Source organism: Schistocerca piceifrons, chromosome 3, assembly GCF_021461385.2.
Source record: "Schistocerca piceifrons isolate TAMUIC-IGC-003096 chromosome 3, iqSchPice1.1, whole genome shotgun sequence".
Classification (NCBI taxonomy): domain Eukaryota; kingdom Metazoa; phylum Arthropoda; class Insecta; order Orthoptera; family Acrididae; genus Schistocerca; species Schistocerca piceifrons.
Window position 1 is genome coordinate 265,574,593 of NC_060140.1, and position 24,260 is coordinate 265,598,852.

Below are 24,260 nucleotides of genomic sequence, written 5' to 3' on the forward strand. Positions count from 1 at the left end.
TACAGTTCTTTTTTGCGCCTGCTCGTTTATCTTTCATAACTATCGAGTTGGATAAGTCCGTTTCTGCTTCTGATTTTTCTTGTGTTTTCACTGTCATATTTGCCGAAAGGTCTTCACATTGCATGTATGTTAGAGCCGGTATTTGCAGATTGGCACTTACTGCTAGTTGTAAATGTCTACATAATTTCTCTTTGCCTTCCATTCGCAAGTGAAGTCCACGCTTTGTATAATCGCTTCTACTGAGGAATGTATTGATGTCCACTACCATTACATGCTCACAATTTTTTGCTGTCCTCATTGAGAATTCGTTTGCAGCATAGATTCTGTTGTTCAGTTTTGGTACATCATATCTGTATGGAATTGTGCACAAGACAACTTTTGTGTGGATTGTCTTATGAAGAGAATCTGTTAAGGCACATTTGAAATCCTGAAATTTCTTTAGGATGTCATTTGTCCCACCTAGAATGATGACACTGTCATTTTTCATATATTCTTTTGTCTTCTTGTCTATGTTACAGACCACGTCCTTTAACTGTGCAATAGGTTTTATTACAGAAGAGATGTAGTGTTTTTGATTTTGAGAACTGTTCATAATTTTTGCACAGTGATGACCATGAGCGTCAGAAAGAATTAATACGTTCTGTCTCTTGTTATCACTGTGTATCATTTTTTGGGGCACTGGTCGATTGCTATTTTTACAATTTTCATTTGTATTAACGCTGTTGGTTTTGTCAGGGCACTTCATAATACAAACACTCGAGTCCTTCGCTATAGTATTTTTGCTTTTGGTCCATTCATGCCGCTTTTCTTTCTCACTATTTATAGTTTTTGTCAGTTTTGATTGGTATTTTCATTTTGAAGTTTCGTTAAATCATTCTTTAAAGTGTTAATTGCTGTTTGCATGCTTATGAAACACTCTATTAAATGTTCGATATCTGTTACACATTTGTTACATGGAATATTTTCACTTTCAACGGCTGTATTTCTGCGTGGTAGAACATTGCGCACATCACACTCGTGAGCCATTTTATTTGACTTCCAAGTGTGTCTTCAGTGATTGAAGCAACAGCTGCTTCAATCCATTTTCTTAATTCAAGGAGGTCTGCTGGTAGCGGAGGCATGTACACACAATCCCTGATGAAGCCCCAAAGGAAAAAAATCTCATGGTGTTAGGTCAGGTGAACATGGAGGCCATGCAAAGCAAGCCCTGTCATTTGGCCCCTTGCAGCCTATCCAGTGCTTGGGTACATGGGTAAATAGACTTGATGTGTGCCGTGTGATAGATGGTGCTCACATTGAACATTTATAAGGTTCTTCGTAAAACTGTTTGAGTTGCTCTTTCATTTGACATTTCATTTATAACTGTAAGTTTAATGTAATAAATATTATAAAGCATTAAAACCTGATATTCATTTATAAACAGCCTGTATTATGGATTAGTGTACCCTTTCTTATCTTAGGGAATAGTACTGTGGGGTGGGACATGCCAAACTAATATGGAAAGGGTTTTTATACTGCAGAAGTAAGCCTTGAGGAACATAGCTGAAGTAAAACCGGGAACTTCTTGCAAACCCCTGTTCATTAGACACAATATTCTCACAATTTATGCCGTGTATATGGTGGAAACTATAACGCTAGTGAAAGGAGATACTAAGATTACAAGAAGAAACAAGGATATTCACAACTATGAAACAAGGCATAGAAAAGACTTTCACATGGTTAACAAAAGATTAACTTTAATAGCAAAAATTCCCTATGTCAAAGGAGCTGTTTTTCATAACTTGTTACCACATGAAGTTAAGATATTCACAGGGGATACTTTTAAAAAGTAAGTCAAGTAGTGGTTTTATCCCAAAAGGCCCTTGTAACTTGAATTTATTATGAATTATAATGTAATAAGAAATAATGTAATCTGAAAAAATGTAATTGTAAAAGCTTTATACTTAATTGAAAATGCACATGCATGTGAGCCCCATTGCATTAATGAAGGTGTGAGCATATGGAAGAAATTCGCAGATATGTGACTGGCTCAAAGACTTCTTAAATAATAGAACCCTGTATGTTGTTCTCAATGGCAAGTGTTCATCAGAGACAAGGGCATCGTCAGGAGTGCCCAGGGAAGTGTGATAGGACTGCTGTTGTTCTCTGTATAGATAAATTATTTGGCAGACAGGGTGGGCAGCACTCTGCAGTTGTTTGCTGATGATGTCATGCTGTATGGTAAGGTGCCAAAGATGAGTGACTGTAGGAAGATACAAGATGACTTAGACAAAATTCCAGTTGGTGTGATGAATGGCAGCTAGCCCTAAATTTGGAGAAATCTAAGTTAATGCAGATGAGTAGGAAGAACAAACCTGTAATGTTCAGATACAGTATTACTGGTGTCCAGATTTTGCAAAGCAGTATGAGGTGGATAGAGCATGTGAAAACTGTGGTAGGGAAGGCAAATGGTTGACTTCAGTTTATTGGGAGAATTCCAGGAAAGAGTGGTTCACCTGTAAAGGAGACAGCATATAGGACTCTGGCGTGACCTATTCTTGAGTACTGCTTGAGTGTTTGGAATCTGTACACGGTCAAATTGAAGGAAGACATAAAAGAGATGCTTCAGAAACTCAAATGGGAATCCCTGAAGAGAAGGTAGTGTTCTTTTTCGGAAATACTACTGTGAAAATTTACATAACCAGCATTTTAAGTTGACTGCTAAATGATTCTGCTCCCGCCAACATACATCATGCATAAGATAAGAAGATACAAGAAATTAGGGCTCATACGAAGGTGTACGGACAGTCATTTTTCTCTTTCTCTATTTGTGAGTGGAACAGGAGGGGAAATGACAAGTAGTGGTACACTATATCCTACATCACACACCTTACAGTGGCTTGCTCAGTATCTATGTAGATGTAGATTTAGATTCCCATACCTAAACCTTAGGTAAGAACACAAAGTCTGGATGGAAGATATTTTTGTATCTTGTATTGTTGTATACGTCACACGTCATCTGAATCTGCTTCTTATTACAGATAATTTTAAAATTAGGGCTCAATTAATTATACATAATTGCTTCACCATTCATACAGTATAACACAGGTGTTAAAAGTTTTAAAATATAAAACTGAATGAAAAGTCCAACAGTCCACAATAGCTGTATTTATTGAAGTTGATTAGAGATGCTAATTAACATCACTAAATATAGCTACTGCTGACTGATTTTTCATTCAGTTTAATATTTAAAAGTTTTAACACTTGTCTTATACTGTGTGAATGGTCAATAAATTATGTTGATTTTTATAACTAGCCCAAAGTAGTACTAACAAGCAAATGAACAGGGAAGTGAATCTAAGAATGTCATGATAATTGAAGAGACCTCTGTAATATGTATGGCTGTGAACTAGAGTATAAGTGAAGTATGCAAAATACTCTATCACCCTTGATACCAAGTCAACACAACAGAAGCTACTTGTAAACGCAAAACATACCAAACTAAGCTTCCTGGTTAGTTTGCCAGTAATTAGCCTTCATTTTGGCTTGTCACTCATTTGGATGCTAAGGATTTTTTTTTTTTTTAATCATTGTTGAGTGATGAGGAAAACATTCTGAGTGTGAATAATTCCCTCATTAGAACCTGTGATATTCCTGAATTACTGTCTCTAGCACAGTATTTCCCCTAATCTAACTAATACTGTTCCAAAACTCAGTTATGTCTGCACAAATCCAGAGCAAGTTGGAAACAGATCATATCATGTGTATAGCATCTAACTTATTCAAAGTGTATTTATATAAGCTGCAGTTAATAGTTTGATTCTGAATGCAAAGATGAATAAGTTTTGTGGTTGTCCAACAAATGAATATGATACATATAGTTGTTTATTATGAAACACGATTCTTTTAAATTCACTCTGCAACATTGGAATGTTTGTCCCTGTGCTTTACTGATAGTCATACTGTACACTAATCTTACCGGAGTCTTTTAAAGCTGAATGGAAAGTTAGTTGAAACAAGTGCAATTCATAGTTACGATGATTTTGTCAGAATGCAGATCAATGTGACACATGCTGTTTCTGAGTTGTAATCTGGAGTATTTGAGAATATTCTGCAACATTCAAAAATGTGTCACTAGTGTCACCATTTGACAACACTCACACGAGCTTGAAAATATTATAGTGCATCTCATTTATTTTATTTTATTTATTTTTTTTAACTTTGAAAAACACATTGATGCCAAAGAGACAGGAAAGAATTCTGGTAACAACCATGGTGTGATCGTGACCACTTCAAACACTGAAACCTCGACAGCAAAACAGTTAGCAGCATACAGCCACTATAGAACACAATAAGGGAACTACATGTAGCATCAGACACTAAACCACATATTTGCAATGGGCAGTTTTGGAGATATCATCAGTTTCATCCACTAACACATACTAATTCGCTGCTAGAACACAGGCATTAATGATGAAGAACAGTGAGCACATTATACAGTATGTATCAATGTCTAGCACAGATTGAAAAGAGGCTGAGTGTACTAAAATAACATTAACATGCAACACTAACTGATGTAGAAATCATAGGTTCAAGAAGATGAAAATTTAATATTTGTTTATGACTCTAATTATCACCCTTACCATAACCTTATCCTGACTGCTGAATGTAGATTTCATTCACTAAATTGAACACTGGACATTTCTTATATTTGGTTTTTTTGTCTGTATTACACTGCACTACAATTACATAATTTTAATGATTATTCTTACCTGACACTGACACACAGCCTGAAGGACCAAGAGTTAAGTTATGCCCAGTACAGACAGTGCACTTCTGTCCTTGAACACCAGATTTGCACATGCACCGGCCAGTCATCTGTTCACAATCTTCTCGAACAGCACCATATGGGGAGCATCCACAAGCTAATTGTTTGAAGAAAATACATCTAATCTTTAATGCACTTCCATTTATGAATTATATGTATTCTATTCAAATATACGAATTTTCACAGGATATTCAAAAATCCTTGCCATCTGCAGTACTAGTGATATACATTTTACAATTATATTTTATACAAACAAGCTTATGTCTGTTAGCTATTTTTCACATGCGAATGACTTGGGGTAGCAAAGAAGAAGGTATATATTATAAATTCAGTTTTATATTCGGACTGTAGGTGTATAAACTGTATTACGAGATTTATTAAGGTGTAAAAGTTCTCCACTGTTGCATTAAGCTGTGACAGAAAATGGTAATTGGTGCAGTGAAGGAAAATAAACTAATTCATTTCAAGTGTAGAATAGTTTCCACATAAATCATTTTAATCTTCAGTTGTGATTACTCAGTTACTTCAATAAACTGTCAAAACAGCACATTGGTTTGACTAACCTGACAGTGTCTGGAAAACTTTTTATGGAGTATGAAAAGCTGAGAGCAATGGATCACTCTTTCTTACTTAATGCTCAGATGCAGCTGCCCCCAGTTTTGTCTTCATAAGGCTGAGACAAATACAAAATCTACAAATTTCCAGCTCCAGTATTGGAATATTACTACCCAGTAAGATTACTTCACCCCTCACAGCATCTGCACTCGTGGTCTAGTGGCTAGTGTTGCTGCCTCTGGATCAAGACGTCCCGGGTTCGATTCCCGGCCACGTTAGGGATTTTCTCTGCTCAGGGACTGGGTGTTTGTGTTGTACTCATCATTTCATCATCATCATTATCATTAGCAACAGTGTCTAGATTGGCCTTTATAAAAAATTGTACCGTGTAAAAATTGGGACTTCATCTGTACAGGCACTGATGACTGCTCAGTTGAGCGCTCCAAAACCAAACATCATCATCATCACACCTCACAGGCAGTTCCCCTATTATCAACACCTGAGTGCTCCATTAATCCATTTTCCCCCTATTTTCCCAGAAGATCTCCAGGCTCAACTCAAAGACAACAAACTCGTACAGATCCACAATGTACCTACCCTGCAGAAATTTCAAACATATTTAAAGGGATCATTCTATACAGTACCTACAGATCTATTTTTTACTTACTTACACAGCAAATGACAAAGTGTAAAGTGTTATACACAAACTTTGTCACAGTTTTGCCTCATTTGACTGCCTGATCAACAGAAATGTTGAATGCACCCAAGTTTATAAAATATGACATTTACTTCATGTCAAATAATCTACATGTGAAAGTGCATTAGACTAATAAATGAAAAAAAAAGCATCTGTGATTTTCTAACACATTAAAATTTCCAAACTATTTGGGGTGGCCATAAATTTTAATTATCTACTCAAAACACTAAACTGCGACCTTAAAAACTAAAGGTGGTGCTTGTCTTTCACTACATGCTGGACTTTCAGTGCAACTCTCCTTTTCCTAACATGTATTACTTGGCAGAAACATTGATTAAAGAAATCTGGATTTTTGTTGTTCAGGAAACATTCAACATTTATCTTGTCAGCATTTTGGAAAAGGCTGCAAAGCAATGGTTTCTTCTTACAAGGAGAGAGAGAGAGAGAAAGTCACAGGGTGCCATGACAGAAGAATAGAGGGTTGAGGAAAATCTGACAGCCGAAAGAAGCAGTATGTAAGACCTGTGCAGAATGAGCTGGCATGTTGTCATGGAACTAAAACACTTTGTCTTGATAGCCTCCTGTAACCTCAACAGGAGATTTTGGTAGTATGCTTTGGTGATGGTTCGATACTTATGAGCATTAGCAACATATTGAAGCAGTCCAAAAAATACTCAGCATCACATTACTGAATGGTGGTTGAGCCTTCACCTTTTTTCTGTCAATGGTGAATCCACACATTTCCACTACTTGATTTGCTCCTTTGTCTTGGAGTAATAGTGATAGGCATAGCACACATCCATCGTGACTAGGTAGGTAGACATCTGGATTGGCCTAAGATAGGTGCAATATTTACCCTGCTGTCTCAGTTTGGCAAACTGTTCAAATGGATGTGAGCAGCCATGGAACCCAGCTAGAAAACTGATCCATGATGATTTTCATTTTTACCACTAATGCACCAAGACCTGCTCTTCTTTTCCACTTCCTGCTCTTCACAGAGAGATGGTCTGCCATGTAGTTCTTGATTATTCAGACTTGTTTGACCACACTGTATGTATCTGTGCCACCTACCCACTGTATTATATGATGCTGCATTTTTTATTTCTGTTTCCACCAATTCAGCATGTGTTGTTGTTGTATTGTTTCCTTTCAAATGCACAATTCTCCACTTAGTCAATACACTGTCAAAAAAACAAAAACTGTGACCCTCTGTGGGGAATACCCAGTACAAAGTAAGATCTGTTTGAGAGAAATTCTAGAAAGAGTGAATACATTCACATATATAGGCTATAAACTAACCTTTCTGGAAGAAACAGACCTAGCTGAAAAAGCCACCAGGTATACAAAAGCAATGGGAGTCATTAATAATGTAATGAAACCCTCTCTCACCCAGAAGCAAACCAGAACACGCCTTTATAAGACTTTAGAAAGACCTATGTCTATAATATGGCATCAATGCCTAGAAAATAATGGCAAAAGATGCAAAAAGACTAACAGTCTGTGAAACAGAATCCTTGACACAAACAGCTAATTACACCAAATGGGATCGCAAAAAGCATGAAGATGTGCTGAAGGAAATTATATTCAGAATGACCAAAGGAACTGCAGAAAATATCTGCAATGAATTAGCTCTTGGAGAGTCCCAAAATCCAAGCTATACTTCTACACCAATGGTGTATGATTGCTAGGTCAAACAACATTTATTTAAATAATATTTGTTACCAATATTAAAATTTACTTACCACAATGTGAAAACAGACACGGAAACTTTATCATGCAATAGAGGTATGAGCTGATATAGGTCACAATAATGTGTGGAAATTCCAGGACTGAATGTAACAATATAATGAAAAGGATGGTTGCTAGTCACCATAGAGCAGGGATGCTGAGTCGCTCAGCATCTCCGCTACTATATGGTGAGGAGCAACTATTCTTTTCATTATACTGTTACAACAATGTATATTGCAGGAGTGAAGCAATGTATTCTAACAACATTTGATCCCATGATGAACAGAAACTGATTGTTGTAGCAGTTTTCATATACCTGGTGCAGTGTACTACTACAACATGTCATGTATAGATAGAGGTGGTAACACATATTTGCAAAAGCTTCGGGATAACCCTGAGTTGGTGGTAAGTAAGCTTCTCAAGGACCACGAGTGCCAGATTAACTTCATGGTAAATACACATCGCAAGCCCTTTCCAGAAACTATTTTGGTGGTAACCATACTTCCCAAGAGTCATTAACATGCTATTGTTTGGTGAGCTATGTACTTCCCACAGCCCTGAAGGCTATGTTCCACAACAAACAGAAACTATAGCTGTTACAGTGGACTGCCACTAGATGCCAGGAGTGTACAGAAGTGGTAACACATATTCCCTTAAATGCTGTAAAGAAATACATTTAGTTGGAAGTATATCCCCTACGGCCTGCAAAAGGGTTAAACAATCTGTTAGCAATACTAAAATTTTGAATATAACCTCCTTACTGAAGAGCTGTTACTTCACTCAATTGTTTACACTAATTTACAGAGCACGCAAGCTTGGGCAGTACAAAAATGTGACAGTTATACAAGATTTAGTGTCTTACTTCTAAAAATGCAAGACAACATCTACATTTACATGATGTTGTGCACACAGCTCTCTCCAAAAAGCATATAATGTATTTAGTCCATGATGAACAATATTATTGCATAGAACTATCAAAACAGGATAGTGTATAATTTTTAGAAACAAATGATATAGTGCTGCAAACAGTCTTTAATATAGAAATATTCCAAATTATACATGATTTAACTGTTCTTTTAAATGGCTTCTGTACTTTTCTATGGAGGTGAGAGGCAGACTTCCAAGATTCCTTGGTGGTTTGTTGACAGAACAGCTTTATTCAAAAAGACGCAAAAAATTGTCTGTTGCAGACTACTTCATATATTCTGTAACGTACATTTATATAAAAAGCATGCCTTTACCAACTGTACTTTCTGGGGTCACAGGGAAGGGTAACTTGAGATTATGTTATCGTCTCATACCCAATTGCAAGATATTTCAGTGTACTTTGGCATAACATTCCCTGGAAGAAGAAAAGAACTTCACTTGCAGTAAGTATCCGATTAAACAACAAAATAAAATTCAAACACTGGTAACCCTGTGGTGTGCAGTGTGGTGTGCCTCAAGCCAGTCCTGGCAATTCTGCCATTCCTGCTGCGCAGTGTTTTATGGTATGCCCCCCCCCCCTTTTTTTTGTTGCAGCCAACATATCTTATCACATGGCAGATTTTTTTCCAAGACAAAACAACAATGCCTGAAAAGTGATTTTATTGTAGTCACAAAGCGATTTCCTCTCCTGGTTTTATATAAATTGCATGTGGAGGGGGAGGAAGGAAAGGAAAGGAAAGGGACTGTGGATGACAGCTGCATTGGGCGTTTATGCAAAATCAGCAGTGATGAGTGGAAATGTGTGCCTAACCAGGATTTGAACCTGGGATCACCTACTTACTAGGCAGTTGCCTTAACCATTGCGCCACCTGGATGCAATGTTTGTCGGAACTGTGTGCACTATCTCAGCATGCCTCTTGGCCAATCCACTTTGCCACTTCCAACAACAGCAAGGAAAATAAATTGAATGAGAAAAAAGAACTAAAATACAGCACTATCGACGATCCTAATTTAAACTAAGGGTAAGTAATGCTGTAAACATGACTCCCAATTATGAGATGGTGAGTAAGCGTGATCTAAAAATTTACCACCATAATGTGCAGTCCCTGCATAATAAGATTGATGAAATTAATGTATTGTTAACAGGTGAACTTATATATTTCTCAGTGTTATGCATTTCTGAGCACTGTCTTAGCCCAGAATTAAACCAGAATATGAAAATAAACAAATTCACTTTGGCTTCTTACTACTGCAGGAAAAACAGTAAGCATAGTGGGGTGGCAATTTACAGAAAGGAAAACATAAATTTTATTACCCTACCTGGCTTAACTAGATCATATGTCAAAAAAGGTTTATGAAACTGCAGCTATAAAAATTATTCAGTTCAACCTGGTTTTTGCTACAGTTTACTGATCACCATCTGGAAATTTTGAACTTTCTTAAACAAAATGGAGTCATTGCTACATAAAGTAAATAAAATGGATAGATTTCCTTACAAATAGTAACCCTTTTGAACCTTGCAACATCCTATAATTTAAAGGCTGAATAAAAGCTGCTATCTGAGTACCAGAAACTTGCCAAACACCTCTAGACTGATTTCTAGCCACGAAGAGTTTACACAACACTTCACTAAAACTTTTCAATGCAAGTTTTAGTGACCCTCTTGCTCAAATATTAAGCATAAACGTAAAAGGCAGTATTATTAACAAAATTTCTTTAAGAAGTTATAATCAGGATAATGTAAACTACTTCAACAGCTTATTACAGAAAGAAATCAGTCACAACTGTACAGAATGAATGATATAAATGTAAAGTTCAACACTTTCATTGGTACATTAACCCATTTCTTTAAAATTGCATTCCTACTGAAAACTGTAACCATACGGGGGAACTCCAGAACAAACAGTTGAATCACAAGGGGAATAAGGGTTTCATGCCAGAAGAAAAGACTACTTCATGGAGTATGTAACCCAAAAAATTCCTCACCTGAAGTACACACATACTATAAAAAATACTTCAAAATATTTAATAAAGTAATAAAAGTAGCAAAAATAATGCATTATGATGAATATGTTTATGATTCAGTTAATAAATCGAAGGCGATGTGTTATAAAAAATGAAACTGGAGAATACAGACAATCTTGCAAAAATATAACACTATCTCAAAAGATAAAGAAGTGACATATCCCTTACAGGTAGCCAACACATTTAACAACTTTATTACAATCAAACTTACATAAGAACACTCAGGCAAATGAATATAAAATAAGTGCATGTAGAGGATCAATGTATATCAATTCTGTTTCACAAGATGAAGTAACTAAAGAAATGAAAGGACTGAAAAATTCCAACCCTGTGGCATTGATGGTGTACCTGCAACAATAAGAGAAGAGAGCATCAAACCTAATTGAAATACTCACACTTTTATGTGACTGCTCACTTCAGGCACGCACTTTCCCTGATGTATTGAGAATATCAAAAGTTATTCCAGTATATAATAAGGTGAGAAAGATATGTAAATAACTACAGACCCATCACAATTTCCTCCTGCATTTCAAAAGTATTAGAAAACGTTATGTATGATAAACTTATGAAATTTATAAATAAAAACAACACCCTATCAATGAACACCATCGATTCAGAAATAAGAGGTCAATGACAACTGCTAATTATGAGTGCATCAGTTCCATCCTAAACCTGATGGGCAAGAAACAGGAATCAATAGTACCATTTATCAACCCGTCAAAAGCTTTTGACATGGTGGATCATAAAATTCTGATATCAAAGCTTGAAAGTTATGGTATTCAAGGTCTGACCAACAACTGGATCAGTTCTTTCCTGACTAATCATAAGCAGACAGCATGCATCAAGCACACAAATATTGAGCTAAAAACTGTATTGGAACACTTATCTCACTATAAACAAAGTAAATGTGGTGTACCCCAAGGATCAGTAATGGGACCTCATTTGTTCCTTCTGTACATAAATTATATAAGCGTAAATGTTGACGCACATAAAACAACCATATTTGCAGATTACACCACAATTCTACTAAAAGGAGACAGCAATTAACAGTTACAACAGTCAGTAAACATGGTCACAAAAAAGACAGCAATGAACAGTTACAGTAGTCAGTAAACATGGTCACGAAAAAACTTAGCAGCTGGGTACAGAATAATCAGCTTGTAATAAACAGTAAAAAAACCATTGCACTAAAATTCCACAATGCTCCAAACAAAACATGTTTATCCCATTGGTCACTATCAAAGACGAACTAGTTGGTAACAGTACTGAAACCAAATTCTTAGGACAATGGCTGCAGAGCAACATAAAATGGAATAAACGTATTGAATATCTCAATGCAGAACCGAGCAAAACATGTTACTTTCTTCGCTCACTAAAATCATGCTGTAGTGAGAAAACAGTAATGAATGCATATCACGCCTATTTTCATTCTTGTTTAGATATGGGGTCACTTTCTGGGGCAACTCTAGAACAGCTAATAGCATTTTTAAACTACAAAAAGGGCCATTAGTATCATGTTTGGGTACAAGCCTAGAGACTCTTGGAAACCTCTGTTTAAGAAATCGAACAATGGAAAATCCAGGATGGAATGTAACAATTCCAGCACTACACAGTCGTCATTTCACCACCTCACCCAGTCTTTTAATTTCTTTTTATTTCTCTTACTTACCCCCTCCCCCCTCCGCACCTTCTCTCCTGCCCTCCGTCTAAACTGCAACACTTCACTGTCCGCCACTCCCACCATATTATCCCTCCCCCTCCTTGCGCCAGCCTCCTCCTTACCCCCACCCAGTCACCACTCCCATCACGCACTGGTGCTGCTGCTCACAGTGTAGTTTCAGCTCTCTGAGACTGCGGACACATGTGCAAGTTGCGTTTGCGTGAGTGTGTGTGTGTGCGCGTGTGTGTACATGTGTCTACTGCTGACGAAGGCCTTAATGGCTGAAAGCTATAATTGTGTGAATCTTTTTGTTGTGCCTATCGCGACTCACCATCTCCGCTATATTCTTTAAGAAATCTGGTATACCTCCATTACCATGTGTATACATTATGGAAACCATTTTATTCTTTAAAATAAATGTAATAGGAAAGGACTGCAGACTGCAAAAATACTGTGATATACATGATCACTTTACCAGACAAAACAAAAACTTACATATAACACAAATCAGCACAGCTCTGTGCCAAAAAGGTACTTTTCACATGGGAGTAAGCTTTATAACAAACTTCCTAAAAACATAAAAGCTATTGCTGAGGTCAATACCTTTGGAAAATCTCTAAGATCATATTTATAGCATGACTGCTTTTACTCCATTGAAGAATATTTAAATTTATGAAGTTTGTTATATAAATACTTATGTACAAACTGCATTATTGTAACCTAAAATAAGTATGCCTAAAAACGACTTTCAGCTGTATACTTATAACCTGAGCTATCCAATGTATTATGCATAAGCTGCTTTGTAGACAACTGGACCAATAAATTCAATACAATACAATACTTAGAGCCATCTATCTGTTCCCGTCTATGTCCTCCATGCTCACTGCTATATGATTCCGGCAGGTGATCGGTTGTAGTTGAGCATCAGCACTACTGAATGTGGTGGAATCATTGCCCCTCAAGGCATCAGTAGAGTGCGTGACCAACTTCCTGTGGGACTCTCAAAGTAGTGAGGATCATGGACATGGACAGGGACTTCAGGTAATTGACAGTAAATGGGAATGTGGGTAGGCCAAGAGATATGCCGAGACAGTCTGCACAATTGCAATAAATACTGCGTGCAGTTGGCACAGTGCTTAATGCAGCTGAGTCCCAATGCAGCTGACGTCAATAGTCCCTTCCCTTTCCTTTCTTCCCTCCACTTTCAATTTACATAATATGTATCACAGCTACAAATTCTGTGTGGTGTCTGTTCTTTTGGACGTGTCTGAAAGGACAGGCATCATGCATTCATGTAACCTCCTAATTTTGTTCTTTCTTTGTCATGCTTTTCTATAATTTCTCAAATAAGAGTGAAATGATATTCTGAGATTAATAGGTTTTTTACTTACAGAATTTGTAAGTAACATGTGAATTTAGTACCAGCACACTTGTTTATCATGTGAAGACTAATTTTTAAATAATTTTATGTTGATTCAACTGCATTCTGCATCAAGTCACACTGTCTTGTCTATCGCTCCCACTGATTGATTGCAGTTCAATAAGTATTTTGGTGACACCAAGTTGTTAAAAGTTTCTATTTTATTACTCTTCAGCTAGTTTCAACCTAACCATTCATCTTCTAGCAGAACTTTAATGTTGGCACAAGCATAAACCAATGTAACTTAATATTCCAGGCATTTCTTATTAAAAGTATGATGTTAATGCAGTTTGCTAATTTGAATTTAAGCCTTTGGTATGCCAGTGCTGAACTTCTAATTTGGTCAGACAAAACTCTTATTATCTTCTTACAAGAATATGTATTTTACCAAAGCTGTGCCACATAATTTTAAGATGATTTTGGATTCAGTTTCTCAAGATTGCTTTGATAGTCCATTTTTCTTGCTGATACCATTTCAACAGTAAGACATGTGGACAATATACACACGTCTCTTCTCCTGCACCTATTCAGTGCCACTAGGATACGCATCAATATAATTTCCGGATATACTCTCTTCCACTTGTGTTCAAGTCCTGGGACCTGAGAGTTATGAGTATTTCTCCATCTTCAATACTGTGAAAGAAATCTCCTTTACTTCCAAGTTTTTTGCTTTCCATATTTTGAGAGGCAGTGTGGATCAAAGCATGGAAAAATATCCAATCAACATGGGCTCTTAAATGCATACCTTAAGAGCTACGAGCATTTATTCATATTCACTACTGTGAAATACATTTCTTCTACTGAACATGTGCTCATAGCACTTAAGGTATGCTTTTTAGAGCCAATGTTTACCAGGCAATTTTTTCCTGTTTTGGTCCACACTAACACCTCCCAAAATATGTAAAGCCAAGAGCTTGCAGTAGAAGAGATTTGTTTCACAATACCGAAGATAAAGAAGTGCTCATAGCTCTTAACGCATGCATTTTAGACCCCATGTTTACTACACTTTTTTGCTTTGAATGATTGTTCCTGTCATAACCCTGAATACTGATCATTCCTCCTGAGACTCCATGTATTTGTATTTTTTTATAGCTATGTTGCCTTATTGCTTAGCTATGTTGTCTTATTGCTCTTCTGTTCTATCAGCCTCTTAGTATAATGCCTCATCTTTGAGCAATTGACTGCTTTCTGTTTTGTAATGCATTATTGTTATAATGCATTATTATCCTATAATCTTAATCTTGGCTATGAAATCACATATTTCAGATTCTGATTTTGTGTCAATGTATATTATTATGCTCCTATAGGTCTGCGTTCACTGTGTCCAGTTCTCTTTCATAATTGCAATAGTTTGTACATACTGTCCTTCCTTCACTTCAAAACATAATTCCATATTTAGTGAATATAACATTTGCTGTATGAGTAAACACCACTACAATAAAGGAAAATGAACAACTGGAAGTGAAAAGAACAAGCAAAAAGGTAAACAAACTTTATAACATTAAGTGAATGAAATATGGTAAACCACTTGCAAAATCAAATAATATCTTACGTAAACATCCATCATGACCTTCAGATATCTTTGGCAGCCCCCAGTAGCCCGGTTCACAACGGTCACATTTCACACCACCAACTCCAGGTTTGCATTTGCATTGCAGAGTATCTGGATCACATGCATCAGAGATAGAACCTACAAAAAAGAGAAAAGCGCAAACATTTACAATATACTCAAGAAGAAGAAAATTTAAAAGATGTTGATGAAGATGATGTGATGATATTTTGAAGGTGTGCAATGGCTTCAGATGACGTGATGATATTTTGAAGGTGTGCAATGGCTTCAGTTGTTACCACTTTAAAATATTATTAGATGAGTGTTATTTACCTGTTACAAGTATCATTTTTAAATTAGTAAAACATAGTTCTTACATACATTAAAATCATAAGAAGCATCTATATTTTAAACATGTAAGGAAAAAGAACAAAATAATTTGTTAAGACAGTACATGTAATAGCTGATCATTACACTAAAAATGGATGAGCTGGCTCCATGCAACGTACTAATGTCTGAAACATAAACATTTTGCATAGTACACTCCTTCCATCACCAGCTACAATACACAGCAGAACCTCTCTTGTATTAACAATATAATTCCAGATCATCAAATGCACTGTTTTGAAATGAGGCATACATGTGTCACAAGGACCATGAACAAGTGAGGCTTTCGATGTGAGAATAAAAGCACATTCATCAGAAACTGAACTATACACAAAGACGTGTAAAGCCATTTCACCCAGTCTAAGTGACCAAGAGGAGAAAAAGCAAAAGTGGAATGCAAATCTTTTCACGGTGCCCAGCAACTGAGTTTTCCACTGACCTATGACCAAGTCCAACAATGAGTTTATGAATTATGTGCCCCAGCAGGCACTTTTGCTATTAAATCAGCTTGCTTGTTTCCTTGGATTCTGATGTACCTGTTGTGACTCGCCTATCATTCAAAGTGCCGCCGCGCAATTACGTGCGTCCTCTACATGCGGCGCTGTCTGCCAGCCATGCAGCAGCCGTGCCACCTAAGCGGCCAGCCAGCCAGCGGCCACTAGACTTGGACTCAGTGCTCATTCGACTGTTGCCGTGTTCACATGTCTTGCTTGTCAACTTGCTCTGTGACTTATATGTGTTATGTCATTTTGAAATATATATGTTCAACTTGACGTTGTAACAATTGGCAATGAGGTAGTGGATTTTTCCTTTTCATCGTTGACCCACAGGTTTCCATGCCTACTGTCGAGCAACTATTGCAAGGTCTCATTGAACAGCAAACGCTTCTAACATCGGTGATTTGCGATTTCGTCGTGGCATCAAATGCGGGGCGTTTCTCCTCGTTGGCTATACCTCCCTTTCCTCCTTACGACGAGACGGCGGAAGACTGGTCTGACTATGAAAACCGTCTTTGATAGCACTTCTTGGCATTTCATGTCACGGATGAACAAACATGTAAGTCTCTGTTCCTTTCCTGGATTTCACCTCAAATGTATTGGTTGTTGTCGCAATTGCCTCCTTTGAAAGATCCTGCATCTTTGTCTTTTGCTGAAATGTGCTCACTTCTGTCTGTCTATTTTCACAAGCAAATGCATGTGGTAGCCTCTCGTGTTGCCTTTTATCATGGTCAAAAACAACCGCATCAATCCTATTGCGCTTGGGCTGCTGAACTTCACGGCCTCAGTCGAAAGTGTCAGTTTGTTACGGACATTCACAAAGAATCCTATGCCGATTCCATGGTATGGCATGCTATTATCCGGTCGGCACCCAACAAAGAAGTTAGGCAACGTGCCCTTCAGTTGGCAAATCCGACTCTAGATGAAGTCCTCTCCATTGCACAGTCTTTTGAAATTTCTCACGCCGCTGGGGCGCAAATAGAGGCGTGGGGTGATGTTGGGGAAATACAACCTCTGTGCACTGATGACGACACGTGTGGCACGTCCCCGCCGGCCGACGTGGCCGCAGTGCGCTCCCACGCACAGCCTCGGCCTAACCGTAAACAACCTGCTAAGAAACTGCAGCGAAACTCCCGGCAACTTCCTCCATGTCCGCGGTGTTTTACGAAACATTCACGTGAGGATTGTCCCTAACGTTGGGCTGTGTGTCACAATTGCAAAAAGAAAGGTCATGTGTCTTCCGTTTGCAAATCTGACCGCATACATGATGTTCACGAACATGACACTGATTCTGATTCTGTGTTGTCTGTCAATTGCACTTCTTCCCTTTCAGGTAAGTTACTCCTCACTGTCCAAATCCTTGGTCAGAATGTTCGCATGCAGGTGGATACTTGTTCTGCTGCCACTATAATTAATTCTCAGACGTATCTTCAGTTGGGTTCTCCACTCCTGTCACCTGTCACTCGGCAATTATGGACGTACAATAAACAGAAGATTTCTCTCTTGGGACAATTTAATGCTGAGGTATCTTACAAATCCGTCGTTCACACTGTTCCCATATTTGTGATCGATCAGAGTAATGAAGAGAATCTTTTTGGTTTCGATGCCTTTTGCGTTTTTGGGTTCTCCATAGATGACTCCGTCAATATCGTCTCTGATGCTATTCCTTATGCTCAATTGGATTCCTTGTCGACGACATTTTCGTCCCTTTTTTCTCCTGGATTAGGCCATGCAAACGACTTTGAAGCTCATATCACGCTCAAAACCACTGCTCGGCCTAAGTTTTTTCGGGCTTGGCCCATTCCTGTGGCCCTTCATGATTGGGTAAAACGGGAGCAGGATCGTCTCACTACTTCAGGGGTCTTGCTTCCTGTCACTTCCAGTGAGTGGTCCTCTCCTGTCATTGTCGTTGCTAAGCCAAATGGTGATATTCGTCTCCGTGGCAATTTCAAAGCCACTGTAAATGCTCAATGCCTCATCAACACTTACCCTATGCCCCAACCTGAAGAGCTGTTCACTAAACTTGCTGAAGGCCAGTATTTTTCTAAAATTGACCTGTCGGAAGCTTATCATCAACTTGCTCTCGACGCTGCTTCCTGGCAGTTTCTGGTCCTTAACACGCCTTTCGGCCTCTATCAATACCAACACTTGCCATTCGGGGGTTGCTAGCGCCCCCGCTCTCTTTCAGCGATTCTTGGAACAATTATTGCTCCCTGTCCCTGGGTGTATCAATTACGTGGACGACATTGTTGTCACTGGCTCCAACACTGAAGAACATCTTCAAAATTTCCACACACTTTTTCATGTCTTAAAACTGCCGGTCTTAAGTGTACTCTTCAGAAATCACAATCTTTTCAGGCATCTATCACGTACTTGGGGTTTTAAGTCTCTTGGGATGGTATTCGTTCACTTCAGCAAACTGTCGCTGCGATCAATGCCCTTCCTCGCCCTACATCTGTTAGGGAACTGCAGGCCTTCCTGGGGAAAATAGCATACTATCACAAGTTCTTACCATCTGCTGGTTCGGTGGCTCAGCCGTTGCATTGCCTGTTGCATAAAAATGTACCTTTTCACTGGTCCGCGTCATGTGATGCGGCTTTCCAGAAATTGAAGACTATGGTGAAACAGGCCCCGTGCCTGGCTACTTATCGACCTGGCCAACATCTTGTTCTTGCCACAGACGCCTCTCAATACGGGGTCGGTGCAGTCCTCGCGCTCCATTTTTCAGACGGCTCTGAACAACCCATTGCTTATGCCTCCAAAACGCTCATGGATGCACAACAAAAGTATTCTTAATTGAAAAAGAAGCTTTGGCTATTATTTATGCTCTTCATAAGTTTGGTGTTTTTCTCTATGGATCTAAATTTCACCTTGTTATGGATAACAAACCGCTTGTTTCCTTGTTTCATCCATCATCGTCACTTCTCGACAAGGCTGCACACCGCCTCCAGCATTGGGCTCTTTACTTGTCTCCTTTCAATTATGAGATTCATTTCCGGCCGACGGCTCAACATGCAAATGCTGATGCACTGTCTCGCCTTCCTGTGGGTCCTGATCTGGCATTTGATAAGGACAAACTTTTGTGTTTCCATCTGCATGTTGCCGAGCAGCAGGTTGTGGATGGATTCCCCATCACAGGGGACTGGCTGGCGGCGGCTACAGGTTCTGATCCTACCCTCTCCCAGGTTTTACACTGTATTCAGAAGGGTTGGCCAGATTGTCCATCTGCTAAGACGTCTGACCCGTTGCGGTACTACTACGCTTTGCACTACCGCCTCACAGCTAGGGATGGTGTTATCCTCCTTTCCACCGACAATGCTTTGCCGCATGTTATGGTACCTGCGTCTTTGCGTGCTTCAGTCTTGCGCCTCTTTCACCAAGGGCACTGGGGTGTGTCTCGCACAAAATTTCTGGCATGCCGTCATGTGTACTGGCCTGGCATCGACTCTGAAATAGCACACATGGTCGGTGCCTGCGGCCCTTGTGCGTCACAGGCCGCCACCGCGAAGTCATCTTTGTCAACGTGGCCTTCGCCTGAGATGCCCTGGGAGCGCACTCATGCGGACTTTGCGGGACCTTTTTTAGGTACTTATTGGCTCCTCGTAATTGACGCCTACTCTAATTTTCCTTTTATTGTCTGTTGCACGTCGCCTATCCCCACGGCAACCACAAGTGCTCTCACTCGCATTTTTTGTTTGGAAGGCCTTCCCTCTACTCTTGTTACTGATAATGGTCCGCAATTTGCCTCTCCCGATTTTGCGGATTTTTGTGCTCGTCATGGCGTTATGCATGTCACAGCCCCTCCGTTCCATCCATAATCAAACGGTGAGGCTGAACGTCTGGTCCGCACATTTAAGGCTCAGATGCAGAAACTCCTGACTTCTTCTGCTGCTGATGATGCGCTTCTCCAGTTTCTGGCTTCTTCCCGTTTCACCCCCATCGGCGACCACAGCCTGGCTGAGCTCTTACATGGCCGACAGCCCTGCATGCTACTTCATCTTCTGCGGCCTTCCACCTCACGGCCGCGGGTGCCTTCACATGGCCGGTTTACGGCCGACGACCTAGTCTGGGTATGGAGATATGGCAGGCGGCCAAAATGGAGTCCGGGCCGCATCTTACGACACCGTGGCCGACGCCTGTATGAAATCCAGACGGACACGGGTGTTGCAGTGCGTCATTCGGACCAGCTTCGGCCTTGTGTGCCGGCAATGCCTGTTCCGAATGCTGCTACACCACTTTCAGCTCTACCTGACGCTAAGGATCTTGGCATATCTCATTACTCACAACGCAGCCCTCTCACCGTCATCTCAGTGCCAGTACAAGAACGGATGCCACCAGGAGACGTGCCCATGCAGGAACCGGATGACCATCATCTGTCGGAGCAACTCTACTTGCCTCTTTCTCCTACGGACGCTGACACATCGCCCACGTCTCCTGTTATATCAACTGGAGTTGCCGCAACAGGCAGATTGGTGCACGGGGCCCTAGCAGATTCGACCCCTACGGCTCCTGTCATCTCAACCCGTTATCATTGGGGACACTTCCGTCCGTATGGGAAGCCTCCTTCTCGAGACTTTACGCCCAGTCAAACAACGCCTACGGACGTTAGCAATCTACAGGCCACCTCCATCAAGACCAGTGAAAAAATTTCAAAGGGGGGAAAAGTGTTGTGACGCGCCTCTACATGCGGCACTGTCTGCCAGCCATGCAGCAGCCGCGCCACCTAAGCGGCCAGCCAGCCAGCGGCTGCTAGACTTGGACTCAGTGCTCATTCAACTGTTACCATGTTCACATGTCTTGCTTGTCAACTTGCTCTGTGACTTATATCGTTGTGTCGTTTTGAAATATATGTGTTCAACTTGACGTTATAACAGTACCTTTGTGCCTGTCAGAATAACATCTACTTTCCCAGTTCTGTACACAGACAAAGGATTCTTGTATATTCTAGATCATTTTGTCCATTATGTGAATCAGTCAAGGGGCATGGAGGACAGAAAACGAATCACAACAAATGAGAAACTTCTCCCTTAGTCACGTCATCTTTCTCAGTGTCTACATTCCTTCACACTAAATGCTGTAAATTCATTTTTAATGATTATCCATAAGAAATATTGATAAAATCTCTCATCCATGAATAGACATGAAGTTAAAATATCAAGGCTAATTCTGGTAAAGTTGATTGACAGCAGACCAGATACTGAATATGAAAGTGTTAGATATTATATGCTATAGTGTTAGATATTATATGCTGATAGTAAGGTAATATTATCCAGTTTTGTAGATTCACTGTGATATGCTAGTTGACTTACTAGCAGAAATAGAAGCTGATGTAAACCTAATGGGAAATATAAGAGAACGGCAAAGTTGACTAACAGCAAGTCCAAAATAAATTCCATGAATGTTTATTTAACCCCTTTGAAATCAAAACATGTCATTAACAGGAATCTGGACTGTTGCCACTTTTGTTTAACTGTGTGTTAAATAATAATACAAACAATAATAACAATAATGGTAGAAGGAATAAAAGTTTCAGAACATTTGAAAAATTAAAGATCATTTAAAGATGAGACTAAGAGGAATAACATGGAAATATAATTTTTAGGTTTTGTAGGTGATACAGTCCTAATAACAGAATATTCTGAACCAGCAAGAAGAAAAAATAATGTAATGAAAGTGTAGATCATGGTTCCAAACAAAGTCAGCACCACAAAATATAACAATGCGTCAGAGCATACTGCAACAATGAATGGGAGGTGCTGGCAAAGCCACACCCTCTCTCCCAGCTCCACAGCACTATCACAGGGATGCTCATATATAGTCAAGCAGAGGAAGGCTGCCCCAGTTTGTGACATCCAATCAAACAGAAAACATTGTCTACTTAGGACACATGTATTACTCACGTCTTAGAATGAACTATATTTCAGAACTTTGTGAGCCTTATACTTGAAGAGAAGAGTTAGTAAAAGTGTGCATCAAGTGATGCTTTAATATTTAAAGACAGCTGTAAATAATCAGCACATTCCTGTGGCAATGGATTGTATAAAGTTAAGTAAATATTTTTATCATTCTTGTAATAAAGTGCACTAATATTTCATAGGTTGAAGTTTTACTCCACCATATTCCATAGCAACCCACAGTTATATTTGACGATTGTAGTTCCATCAGGACATAACAGAAAGAATGTACTGAAAGAAGTGGCAGAGCAGATATCGCTTGGGAAAAAAAAAGAAACATTGTATAATACCAAATGTCAAGGACAATACATCCCAATTAAACACCAGATAATGACAATAATATGCATAAAAATCTTTACATCACTTGGCAAGTAGATTACAATCAATGAGTTCAATAAAGAAGCATTGAAAACATGTGCCAGAAAAATGGAAACATGAAACATTTACAAAAAAAAATTGTTTTTTTATACATGCCAAAACTCATCATTAAAATTCTTCCAAAAACCATCATGTTTATATGAGAAACGTTCCTAGTGGAATTAGAATAAAAATAAGAAAAGATCATACAAAATTTACTGTGTCCAAACTATAAAAACTTGTTCCACTTTTAAAAAACTAGAAAAAATTAGAGACACAATACACAAACAATAAGTCTTCTTTTATGATCATATAAAAAGAATGAATGACCCCAAATGGATGAAATGCCTCTTCATGGCTGTCTAAAGACATAGATGAAAGGAGCATAAAAAAACCTGTTAGCTTAGTGTGTTTCTTCAGTGGTCAAGCAATGAAATAAAGAAAAATAATACTGATGCACATCATGTTTCATGTATATTTTAATAGATACAATTTGAACCATCGTTACAACTATTGTGACAATTTATACATGGTTCATGAAATAATACTCTATACATGTTACCTCTGATACAGAATCTGGTGTAGCTGGAGAGACTATTTAATGGTAAATAAATATTTCAAAACATAGAATAGCCGCTAGTCTCTGCCTGGACTATCTTCTATTTATGCCACAGTTCCAAGGTTAATATGTATGATATTTAATGATAGAATGCTAAAAACTAATGCCTCCAAATTCTTTATGTGAAAACTCTAAGCTTTTTAAAGAAAACAAACATTATTAACATTCTAAATTCTTATTATTTATGTCTACAAATTTGCAGCCCTCTCCCACAAGAGGGCTCCAAATTATAGCAAGGAACATGGCAGTGTGTAACATGACTATACTAGTGTGGAAGAAATTGCATGCTGTGCAATCAAGTTTCAAATTCGAAGACTTCGTCCACACATGGAGCACCTTCTCCTTCAGCATGATAATGTCAGACCACACACAGGCACTGCAACACCTGCAACAATCCAATGCCTTTGGTTCACTATCATTACTCATCCTCCATACAGTCTTGATTTTGCCCCATCCAATCTTCATATGTTTCCAAAACTTAGAGAACACCTTGAAGGACTTCACTCTAATAGTGTTGAAGTGGTGTTACCAGAGATGAGGTTGTGAGTCCATCAACAAAGTCTTCAAACACTGCACAGTGATGGTATCAACAAACTGGTCTCTCAGTGGAAACAATGTGTTAATCTCTAGAGTAACTATCTTGAGAAATAAGTAATAATACCAGGAAAAGGATAGTTGCTACTCACCATATAGTGGAGATGCTGAGCCATAGATAACCACAACAAAAAGACTGTCAGAAAATGAGCTTTTGGCCACAAGGCCTTTGTCAGAAATAGAAAAACACACACACACACACACACACACACACACACACACACACACAGATTGGGCAGTCATGTGTTTGTGAGTTGCGTGTGTGTGTGTGGGGGGAGGGGGGGGGTGTACATTCTGTCCCCAACGAACGCCTTGTTTGCCAAAAGCACATATTCTGACAGTCTTTTTGTTGTGCCTATCTGCGACTCAGCATCTACGCAATATGGTGAATAGCAACTATCCTTTTTATAACATTGTTACATTCCATCCTGGATTTTCCATTGAGAAATAAATATGTATAAATGAGGAACAATGATGTAGAATG

General features: G+C 38.9%; 1 protein-coding gene across 1 annotated transcript in view; it reads right to left on the minus strand.

Annotated features, from left to right (window-relative positions):
• LOC124788576 (agrin-like) overlaps positions 1 to 24,260 on the minus strand; it is a 293,248-nt gene that overhangs the window by 135,249 nt on the left and 133,739 nt on the right. Inside the window, exons 11-12 of the mRNA XM_047255847.1 lie at positions 15,372 to 15,509; positions 4,752 to 4,904 (exon numbers count right to left, since the gene is read on the minus strand). Of these exons, the coding sequence (XP_047111803.1) occupies positions 4,752 to 4,904; positions 15,372 to 15,509 (291 nt within the window). The remainder of the gene's footprint in view (positions 1 to 4,751; positions 4,905 to 15,371; positions 15,510 to 24,260) is intronic.